Source organism: Apteryx rowi, unplaced genomic scaffold (assembly GCF_003343035.1).
Source record: "Apteryx rowi isolate R43461 unplaced genomic scaffold, aptRow1 scaffold_223, whole genome shotgun sequence".
In the NCBI taxonomy this organism is placed as follows: domain Eukaryota; kingdom Metazoa; phylum Chordata; class Aves; order Apterygiformes; family Apterygidae; genus Apteryx; species Apteryx rowi.
This window is the reverse complement of record NW_020448564.1, coordinates 956,192-968,070: the sequence shown is the minus strand read 5'-3', so window position 1 is coordinate 968,070 and position 11,879 is coordinate 956,192. Positions and strand designations below refer to the sequence as shown.

General features: G+C 42.8%; 1 protein-coding gene across 9 annotated transcripts in view; it reads left to right on the top strand.

Moving 5' to 3' along the window:
* Positions 1–4,644: 4,644 nt before the first annotated feature.
* The window catches only part of MRTFA (myocardin related transcription factor A), a 99,627-nt gene continuing 92,392 nt past the window's right edge, over positions 4,645–11,879 (top strand). For 2 of the 9 annotated variants that reach the window (XM_026064983.1, XM_026064974.1), the window contains exons 1-4: positions 4,660–4,696; positions 5,116–5,168; positions 6,430–6,473; positions 8,222–8,310. In XM_026064983.1, coding sequence (XP_025920768.1) covers positions 8,267–8,310 — 44 coding nt within the window. In that variant the 5' untranslated portion in view covers positions 4,660–4,696; positions 5,116–5,168; positions 6,430–6,473; positions 8,222–8,266. The other 7 variants (XM_026064979.1, XM_026064978.1, XM_026064975.1 and 4 more) reach the window with 7 other exon arrangements.

Genomic DNA, 11,879 nt, shown 5'->3' with positions numbered 1-11,879 from the left:
GGGAGGTGATTCTCCCCCTCTACTCAGCCCTGGTGAGGCCACAYCTGGAGTACTGCGTCCAGTTCTGGGCTCCCCAGTACAAGAGGGATGTGGCACTACTGGAGCAAGTCCAGCGAAGGGCCACAAAGATGATTAGGGGACTGGAGCATCTCTCTTATGAGGAAAGGCTGAGAGAGCTTGGCCTGTTTAGCCTGGAGAAGAGAAGGCTGAGAGGAGATCTTATCAACGTGTACAAGTATCTGAAGGGAGGGTGTCAAGAGGATGGGACCAGACTCTTTTCAGTGGTGCCGAGCGACAGGACGCGAGGCAACGGGCACAAACTGAAACACAGACACTTCCATCTGAACATGAGGAAAAACTTTTTCACTGTGAGGGTGACAGAGCACTGGAACAGGTTGCCCCGAGAGGTGGTGGAGTCTCCTTCTCTGGAGATATTCAAAACGCGCCTGGATGCAATCCTGTGCAATGTGCTCTAGGTGACCCTGCTTGAGCAGGGGGGTTGGACTAGATGATCTCCAGAGGTCCCTTCCAACCTCAGCGATTCTGTGATTCTGTGATTCTGTGATTCTGTATTCTTTGATAGAATACACTGTGATTATTAAGCTTGAACTTTGATACCAGTCCAGTCACTTTTTATATGCACTTACCATTTCCTCAAAAAATGTCTTCATCTGAAATTCTTGCACTTGGTGTCTGCCCAAAGAACTTTTTTTTTTAAGATTTCAACTGCTTTTGCCCTCCTTTTCCTATATGTTGCTATTTCTTTGATTAGGTGAGCAGACAAAATCCTCTTCTTGAAAAGACAGATGGGAAGGTAGATCCCTTGCCCAGCAAAGCTTACACTGACAGAGCAATGTTAGTGTTTACCAAACTAAAACAGCTGACCAACTTCAAAGAGAAAATCCTTACTAAGATAGGAAAACCAGTTGTTTCTTACGCTTTGAACACAGCCACTGAAACACCTCTCTAAGATGTTTATGTCCTCTCTCAAATCCCTTCTCAAGAGGCACTTGTGCTGTGGGAATTGCAGGACAGCAGCCAGACACTGATGTGCAGGACATGGAAGATGAGAACAAATCCATGTGAAGAATCTGATTCTGTCAAAAATCTGCAAGCAACTGGCCTCTGTGTCAGCCGCTTCCCCTGATCGTCTCTCACACTTGCTTGTCATGACTTGATTAAACACGGCCGAGAACCTACCATCTCCTCCTAGTTCTACAATGCAACCCCAAACTCAACTGCTGCCTCTGGGAGGAGTTTCCCCAGGGCCATGGAAAGCCCCTACACACAGGCACATGTGCGTGCACACATACACACACACACAAGCAGCAGCTGCTGTGGCCCATGCAAAACACTGGGAATTCTGGGAACTACTGAACTGCAAAGATGCATATAGCTAGTCAGAAGCCTAGTTAGCAGAATTCATTACTTTCACATAAATTAATGTTTCAAACTGGAATAGTTAGCTGTGCCCACCAGGTTATTTTTCATTTGATTTATCCATTAACCAAAAGCCAAGACAGTAAACTTTATTAGGCATGTTCTGAGTTGTTGGGGCATTAAGGTTTCTTTAATAGCTTATGGTTTTAAGCAGAGTCATCTTCAGATGGCTGAAGGCCATCCAGCCTTTAAGGTTGAGCTTAGTGCTGAGCCATTTTAAGCACTTTATCTTTAGAAACACTCTTAAGGGCACCTTTTAGTGTTTTTTTCCCCCTCTTTTCCTGCCTTTCTTTAAAAAGATGGAACTCCAAATGCAAAAATAAGTGCAAATGCTAAGTCAGTGATGACTAAGACATCAAGTCTGGAAAATCTAAGTATTTCTGCACAAGATTCCAAGCTTAGTTACTCATGGTAGGTACACCAAAGCAACTTGATTTTGTAATCATGCAGTTGTGTTCAGAACTCTGAAAAAACTATTCAAATGCACTTAGAATTAGTCCCACTGCAACTAGGTTGAATTTTGCTTTATTCCAGTATATCTCACTGGTGTTTTCTCTGTTGAATATAAACCTTCATCTAACAGTAAATCAAATGGAAGATGTAACATACTTAATGTGCTGCCTTCACCATTACTGTAGACTGTTCTTATGCATGTTAATAAAACATGAATTTAATTTATTTGTTTTAAATCTTAGTGAAACTCAAAGCTACTGAAAATAACAAAGAGGCCTTCAAAAGTAAAATAAAAAATACAGTTTATATGTAATATCTGTTCTTCACTTTTTATTATGCCTGCTGAAGACCGTAAGCTTTTATGGGCAAGCATATTTCTTTCTTCCTATTTATCTCTCCTGTGTACTTATCAAAGTCTGTAAATATCTTTGGAACTTTAGAAATATGCAGTAATAAATACTGAAAACAGTCAGTAGTATTGTCACATTACAACTGCATTAGAGACCTTAGCAAAACGATGAAATCTAAGCACAGAAACAAAGATAAAGACTTCCATCTCTCAAATGTTCATCTGTCTGAAGGAGGATAGGGCCTGATGAGTAGGACACTGGCTTGTGAATCGGAAATCTGGGTATTGCTGTGAGGTCTGCTGCCAAATTGTTGAATGACCTTGGACACATCTTTTCTCTCCCACTGTAAATGGATCTATTAACCAGTGTCCTAAGCAAATGATTTCAAAAACTAGTTATACACCATTGTTACTAAGACCAGCAATGTAGGACAGAAGGACATCCTTGCTTTCTCATCTGTTTGGAGCTACTCTCTCGGAGTCCTACAGTGCTATTTTTAGAAAGCATGGGAGGAGAAGGTAAATATTCCTGACTTGTCATTAAACCTAAAACTCCCTGAAATACCATCATCCATGGGAAAATTTCATGTTTTTGACTTTTCTCTTTCACTAAACTACCTCTGGAGGGCTAACCCTGTCAAAGAGCATGGAGAAGAATTATGTTACATCAAGATTTATGTGCATAGCCGTAGCTGAACTGGATCTTGGGAATGAAAAGCAAAGAGCTGTAAATGTCAGGATTGGGAACTAGGGTGAGATAGTGGCTGGCTGGCAGTAACTGGCTATGCCATCTGCTTCTTCTTAACATTCTTGTATCATCAAGCTTCTTATCATGAGTTTCATAGGTTAATTGTGCATGGCACAAAATTTTTTTCCTAACTACTTCACATACATTTATTTGCAGTTATATCATGTCCCCTAGTTCTTTGATTATAGAAGAGAACAAAGAAAGGCCAATCTCGCCTTCTTTTTACCATTTATTATTTTATACCTCCCTCATGCCCCCTCTTCTTTGTTTTGAAAGATGATCCTAATTTCTTCAGTTTCTCAGTGTAAAACAATCCTTCACCGAGCGTTTTTACAGCCTCTGTTGTGATTTATGTCTGAAACATCCTTTTGAGATACAATAACCAGAAGTAAGAACAGTGTTGCGGGTAAGAATGCACCAATTATTTATAATGATACTACAATATTCCAACTATTCTATCCTATTCTTCATGTACGGTATCGTTCCTCGGCTTTCTTCACTCCCCAGTTAACCTAAGTTTTCATTATGGGTGGCTCACTGATTTGCAATGTCTTTTCCCAGCTGGTATCAATTAATTTGAAATCAAGAAACATTGCTCTTTTCCAAGAAAAAAAAAATAGCCTTTAGAATGGAAAAATGACTGCTGAGTACAGCTGTAATTATGGGCAAACACACCCTGCGTCCCAGCCCCACACTTGGACTTTCCCTTTCTTTGTAGCTGTGCTGTGAATGAGACCGAGCTGGAAATTTCAGCTGCTAAAAGCCATAGGGCAGACAGCTGCAGCAAAATGGCACCAGGTGTCTCCGGCCATCTCCTGTGGGGCCTCCTGCTCCTCCAGCCCTGGGCTCCCACCCGGGCTTGCCCCCCCCTGCTGGGGGGCCCCTCTGGGCAGACATCACCCAGGGCTGGGGGAGGCAGGGCAGGTTTCCATCCTGCAGCCAGCACTGTCCTTGCCTCCGTGGCCTCTGCACCCCCCAAAACAGCCTCTGACGGTGGGCCTCGCCCCAAATTCATGGCCTCCAGGCCGAGAGGGGCACCCGCTCACCCTTGCCTTTCCACCTTCACTGGCAAGGCCTGTGGCTGGGTTGGGGACTGCGCACAGGGCCCACAGTGCCTTCAGAAAATGGCCCCCCATAAAATACAAATTAAAAAAATAATAAATTAAGAATAAATTAAAAAACAAAATAAATCAAGCCAGGCACCCATTGACCTGCCCTATAGGACCCTCCCCACAACAAGGCACAGGCCCACCACAGCCCCCAGCGCGACCCCTGTCCTTTTAAGAGCGCAGACACGCCCCCTCCCTCCGCCCCCACATTCCCGGGGACACACCGCCCCACCCCCGCCCACCGCCGATGACATCATCTCTGCTTTCCGATTGGCTGCCCGCCCCGTCAGGCACCCTGCGCCCGGCCCGCCCCGCGCCCGCTCGCTCTGCCTCAGGTCCGTTAGCTTCCCAAGGTGCTCGAGGCCTATTGGCGGGTGCTGGTGACACTCATCCTCCCCTCTCCACTCTGATTGGCGGAGCCCGACGCGTGTCGCCGAGCGAGGGACCTGCGGGGCGGGAGCTTCCGCGGTTGCGAGGCGCCGGTCGGCGGTGGCGAGGCCGGGTCGTCCGGTTGGGGGAAGCGCGTTCTCGGCGGGCGGCGGCGGCTCCGCCAGGRAGGGCGGCGGCGGCGGCGGCGCGAGATGGAGCCGTGACCAGGTGAGTGCGGAGCGCCAGCTCGGCCGGCAGCTGTGCTGCGACCTCCGCCGGGAAAGGTGGGGGGGTGGGCGCGCGCCCGGGGACCCGCCCCGACGCGGGGACGTTGGGTCTCGCGCCGCCGCTCGGAGCCCTCCGCAGCGGCGGCGGTTGGTGCGGAGGGGTGGGGAGGAGCGCGTGCCCCTCCCCCACCCTCTCCAACGGTCGCCGCGGGGCGAGGCGAGGCGAGGCGGGCGCCCGGCGCGGCTGGACAGCTCTGCTCCGCGGGGCCCCTGCCCGCCCGGAGGGGCCGCCCCTCACGGCGMCACAGCCGCCCCCTCGCGCGGGGGGCCGGTTTCGCCCCCGCAGAAGACCCCGCGCCTGCTTCCCCTTCGCCCCCAGCCCGTTTCTGCCGCACTCTCTTTGCCTTCTCCCCCGGACAGGGCTCGACGCACCGTTTCCCCTCTTTCTTCTTGTTACGGGCTCCTGGCTCTTGGTAAGTCGGATGTTGTTTTCTTCAGGTCTCTCTTTGCCGTTTTACAGGCATGGTATTGGTGGCAGTAGTTCAATAGGGTTTGTGCAGCAGCAGTCTCCTGGCATCCCCACTGCTCTATGCACGCACCGGATTGTATTGTGCAGGTTTAATTTTCCCACTGAAAAGATGCTTGCCTGCACTATGGTGAGATGTGTATTCAGGATAACTCAGACATCCATTTATCCTGGATGTCTGTCTAGTCCAGTGGGACCTTCTTCCCTCTGGCAGTAAAAACCCATATGAGAGAGCAACATATCTTTATATATCCCACTGATCACAGATGAAAACTGTTAGCATTCGTCTTATGTGTAAGTGGAAATACCTACAAGTGTTGTAAAACATGTTTGTCAGCAAAATATCCTCCAGAGACCTTTATGACTGCATTTGTGTACCCTAACTATATTGCATCGTGCAAACTTTGTGTTAAACATGCTCTTGCCATGGTTCTGGATATGGGCTTTCAGATTTGCTGCTGTTTGTAGTACTTCCTTTTGGTATCATATTTGCATAGACAATGTCAGGGCCTCTGTCATCAACTGCATCTTAGTCCACCCTAAACAGAACATATATTGTCAAGGCATTAAAAATGCTTCTGTTTAAGTCTGTAGTTTCTTTACTGGATCATGGTAATCAAAACACACTTTCAAAACACACTTGGTAGGATTTGAAGACAGAGCCCTGAATATTTAGAAAAGATAAACTAGCTATTCTGGGCTGAGAGGGTCTACCCTAACATTTCAGTATGGGGATTGAGAAAAATCAGTATACAATTCTGTCTTTATTTTAAACTTACATTTGACATTCTGGGTTAGTTAGCCTTGCCGTAGCTGACTTATTAAAAGCGTAGTTTTCTGAGGGTAGTTCTGAAAGTCGGTGTTAGTTTCAGGTAACTGTACAAATGAATTTCAGCACTCATTTCAAACTATATTTTGCTGCTTGCACATGAGTAAGGGTAAGAGATTTTGTMAAAACACTGTTACAATCCATACTGTAGAAGTGCTATAAATATGATGCCTTTGGGGGCTTCGGATAGGAAAGATCCCATTCCAAAAATACTTCAATCTTTGCTGAGTGAGAAATGAGAGGGAGACCCATTTGTTCCTGTTTGCTGCAGTGATTAAATGAGTGATCTAATAGTTGTGATTAAATACAATCTAATAATAGATTTAAAAATAAGTGTATGATCTGAAGCTGACTGTGAATTCCTTTTTCTGTTCTTTAGACTCCTGCTTTCTGCTGAAAGGAGAAAGAGGCTCACAACTGAAAGTACATGCCATAAGCTTTTCACAAGTGGGAGAATTTACCCCTTCTCAGTCACTTTGTAGTAACTGAGTCCTTTTCAGTCCTTCCTCATTTATAGTGTGGATACCAAATAGGATTTCACAAAGAGTGAAATATTGTCAGTTATTGCGTATTGGGCATCATATTTTTATGTATAAAATGTAAGTAGCACTGTGTCTGCTGGTTCCAGCAGTTACAGAAATAGCTTTCATTTCTATTTAGCTAAGACCAGCCACTTATCATCATGCGGGAAATAAGAAACACTTCTGAAAATAAAACGAAGAGTCTTAGGGCAACAAGCAGATTGTTAAATACAATGCAAAGAAAGGGAGTATAGAAGACGTTTTGACGTGGGGCTAGGTGAATATGGCAGTTGTCCAAAAGTACTGTTTCAAAGAATGTTAAATTTTCCTGCCTTTGAATATGAAATAATAGGAAAGTCTTGGAGAGGAGTGCTTGCTTGTGACTGTTTTTATAACTTGCTTCTGCTGGCATGGTAAGCAGAGGCATTTTGCACAAACTCATTTATCCTTGAATCTCCAGGGGAAATATACGTTCAGGCAATCGGAACACACCTAAACTTAAAACCCAAACAAACAAACAAACAAAAAAACCCCTACTAGATTTCCTTCACTGTTGAGCCATGATTACATTATTGTGTGGTATTTGGGGGAGGAGAGGGGGAAGGAGTAGGAGGATCAGAACAAACTTAAAAGGTTTGGATGGTAGAGCAGAAAGCAGATAAATTCTTAGGACATATGTCAAAACCTTAAAACCTTATCAAGAGAAATTGTTTGCTCAATTGGAATGGATAAGTCGTCTTAGTATATGTGATGTGTCTCCATATATACTTTTTACCTAAGAAGCAGAATTTATAGTAATTCCAAGAGTCTTCTGTCTTTATTTTGTGTACTCAGCTGTACTTCCTGTATTCCAGATGATGCAATCTGGCTGTCTCATTATCTTTTTCATTCTGACAGCTCAGTATTACACTTAAGATCCCTTTTGAAGAGTACAGTTAATTTCCTCTGTGTAAGAAGATGTAATAATTAGTAAATCTTATTATAGTTGCACAATACTCTTCCTTTAAAGAATTTTATCAAAGATGGCCTGAGGGTCATCGTCTTTTCCTGAGAAACTGTTGAAGAGGAAGCAGAAAAAGCAACTGTTCAGCAGTTTGAAACCATCAAACACCTACTCTGGGAAAGACAAATCTAATTATTTCCTGCTGGACACACTGCTGAACTGAGACTGAAAACAGAGGATGTGGTTACACAGACGTTTCTTTTAGTGGTGGGGCTGTCTTAAACAGCTTATATTCCCATCTGCCTTTTTTTTTTTTTTCACCATGTGCTATCACCTCAGTAGTGATAATATGTCTTCATGGTGAATCAGATAAGAGAACTGACTTTTAATCTATGTGTGTTCTGTTCCTCTCCTCCTCACCCCCCGAAATAAAAAGGTGGAGGAGGGTAGAAGGAATGCTTAGCTAGAGTGGAAGGGACAGAGAGCAGAAGCTGATTAGTAAGTTCTACAGCTAAAAGTAACATTTTTGGAGCCATAGCCTAAAACTGGTCCTATGAGTCATCTTTTATGAACATGTTTCAAATAGCAGATGAAATAGATGAGTTTGTGTCAATTCAGAAACTCTAATTTCTTTGTCAAATATTCTGTTCTGTGCTTTAGGGAGATGTGTGTGGTTAATGTGTATATTTTACCTTTCCTCCTTTGAGTGATTTATGGAGTGCAAGCACTGTTAAGTGGCTTCTTCAAGGGAAATGAATGGCATTGGAGTGAAGACAGTTTACATTACCAGGCTTAGGTATGTCATAGTGGTCAGTCAATGTGTTGAGATTTTTAAATGCAGGTTGTCCTTGTGGAGGGCAAATGATGCACGCAGCTTATACAGGGACCTTCTATAAATTGGATACTATGTTTTTGGACATTAAAAAATGATGACAGTAACAGTAGCTCATTTTCTTTGATTCTTCTCTATTTCTGGTTTGAGACACTTACTTTCAAGGCAGATAAATTTGAGAATTTATCCCTGAGCAAGGTACTATAATTGTTTAAATTTAATTGTTTTATATTTCAGAAACTGAAGTAATGAATTAAGCTTGTGCAGTGCTCCTTCTCCCCCCCCCCAACATTTTCATGTGTGTGTGCAGCATAACTATTCCCGTGTGAAGAAATATTTGATTTAGGCACATAGCCATGTTGATAAGATCTCTTAACGACTAAGAATGTGAGATTTAACACACGCTCTTTTTAAATCTTGAAAGCTAAAGGCTTAGGAGAGCTCTTAATTCAAGACTGTTTTTGACCTTAACTGTATGCCATCCATCCATCCTTCTTTGCTCTTCTACCACAAACTAGCATCTTGACTGCTTCTACTTACCCTTCTTAATTAACTTGTGCTCCCTATTTCAGCTTGTTTTGGCCCTGCTGATCCAGAAGAGCAGGGTTTTGTTGAAGCACAGCGGAAGAAGCTTGTAGCCACAGCTGCATGCACCAGCAAGTTATTTGTAAACAGCTGATCAAAGGGGGCTGCTTCTGTGGAAGTTCTAATTCACTTGAGTAAAAACTTTCCCCTTGAGCATGGTCAGGAGCTGCTGCTGCTGTCATCTCTGCTTGCCATGGGTGTATGTTGAAGTGTTTATATACCACAATACAGGCGCCTCTGGTGTAAAGCTGTGCAGAAAATAACCTGTTTTCCCATCTTCCAGTGAGGCAAATAAATGTGCTGACTTCACATCTTCATAGTACCTTCGTGTTTAGGGGAACAGGAGACTAAAGTAATATGTCTAATCTTGTGAAATGAATTTTGTTTGGGGACAGGAGTCTACCTAACATTGTTATAACCTCAAACTAATGCTTCCTGTAATGTATGGCAATTACGACTAGTTCTAGCCATGCTAGGGAGGAGGTGTGTGTGTACTATGGTTCCTTGAGCTCTACCTTTTCTGTGGTTTAATAGAGACACGTAGGATATGTCTTCACAATTGATCCATACAGTTGTCACCTTATTTATCCTTACTCAAATGAGATCATCTCTTACACACAGTCAACCATGTTATGATGAACTCATTCTTTCTGCAACTGTTTATATGTGTGAAGGTACAGCTCAGTTAGGATGAGACAGAATTCACTTTCTGTTAATTACAGAGAAACTTTTCCTCCTTCAGGAGGAAAGTGTTGGAGAAGCATTGAAGGACTCTTCCTGAATGATTTTTTTTTTGTTTTAATTTCCCCCCCACACACTTTGTTTTTGTAATAAAATAGGGAGTTTCCCTACAGAGTGTGATTACAGTCTGTATTTTAATCTCTACTGCATTGTGCAAGATAGACTTGGTTTATGATGTTTTCAAACCTGCATGAAAGGCTTTTCTAAGTGATTGGTAGGGCTGAGTTAATGTTAGGCCTAATTTAACAATGTCTCTAAATTCTCTCTCATACCTCCTATCTTGCATGCTTTACAGGAACAGATCGCGTTGAATCTAAATCTTTTAAAAGCCTGCATTTGAGAGGTAGTATAATTGTTAGAAAGATAGGATATGAAATCTGCATTACCATGTTCAGGTCAGACTTGTGAATCATGTTAGTAAATTTCTGTGTTGCTCAGATGCTTTCAAACTCCCAAGTCACCAGTGAAGGCAATAATCCATTGTAATCACTGGAATAGCAGCCATTTGGCTCGAACATGTAAACAGTGACATATAAACATTTCCATTGGATGGAGAAGTTTATCAGCAAGATGAGACTTCTGCATTTCTTAGAGATTACACTATTTTTTTTTTCCCTCAGAAAATCTAGGACAGTAGAATTCTGCCTGCTGTGACTGTATAGTCAGAGAAAAAAGGAGTGAAGGAATGTTTTGATTGTGCTATAAGCAAAGAGTAATAAAAGCAGTTTAACTGTGGAACTTTGCCAGAAAATACTTCAGTTATCAGATTAATCTTTGCTCACTGGCTGCAGTACAGAAGGAGCAATAAAGAGATCATCTTTCACTAGAACTGTAAGGATGTTTTGGCAAATTTTTGTAAAGTTTGACTTGATATTGGGAGTTGAATTTTGAAGGTGGCATGTGTCTGTGTTTTCTGTTGTTCTTTCTTCAAGCTGGATTGAAATTCCATGGGATGATTAAATAAGGGTAATGACAGAAGTACATTATACCTGAAGCATCTCTTATTTGTATGGCACACCTATTAGACAAAAAGTTGGTGACTGCTTATGGCAAGCCAGTTTATCTCCTACTTGAGGTTCAGATGACTAAAACAGTAAATCACACAGTACAATACTTTAACCACCTGCGAAGGCTGAGCAGGAACTTCCTTGACCAACAGGACTGAAAGTTTTAACGTTGGCCTTTTATTGGCTCTTTTAGAGAATCTGGAAGAAAATTTTAGTTCCTGGTAGAAAAAGAAAGATAAATGTATGCTGATGTTATGTGTGGGAGAGCAAGGATCTGTACACCTGAGAAGTGCTGGAAACTCAGGAGGGAGTAAACCAAGGCAGGGAAGTTAACCGAGGCAAGGAAGTTATTGAAATAATTTTTCCTATTTTCTGAGTTTGTGTGTGCGTGTATATGTATATAGAGAGGAATATATACTTTTTTATATACATCTATGTATGTATATACACACAAACACATATGTACTTTCTTTTCTGAAAAATAGTGCTAAGTTTTTGTAAAGGTTCCAAAAACCGCTGAGTGTATATGTATTTTTTTTATCCTCATGCATACTTTAAGAGGTAAGACTTGAGGTCTCCCATATTGGACCAGGTCAAATGTCCTTCCAGCCTGGTTTCTTGCATTGGCCAGTTGCTAATAATGGATACCTTGGAAAGGATGTAGAACGGGGGATGTACAGAATAGTTCTTCCCCTGGCTCACCCTCGCAGCTGATTAGGAATAGCCTGGTATGATCTTCAGACCTGGAATATTCAGCAGTCTCAAGATTTCAGGGAAAAAATGCTGAAGATCTTGAGACATATGAAGACTTTTGACCAGTTGTGGGGTCTAACTTCTCTAGAAGAGTAGCAGATGGCCTGTGCCAGGTGGTGGAACAGGCAAATCAAGAAAAGGCTCAGTGTTAGAGCCATCTTGACTCAAATGAGATTCYGGAGAACATGGATCTTAAGTGCTGGAAATGAAATGCAGGAGCGTGATGATTATCCAGCTTTATCAGTGCTGTTGCAACCTTAAATCAGAAGGGAATATGCAATGAACCAAGATTACTGGAAATTAGGGATTGGCGAGCAGAAATAAAATTTGGCATKAGCTTCTCTAAACTTTCATGTGTGAAAAGCAGTTTCAGGAGTGATCTGTGTATCAGTAAAAACCCACCCAAACCAAACAACACCAAAAATTTTTTCTGGAGTAAAGATTTAA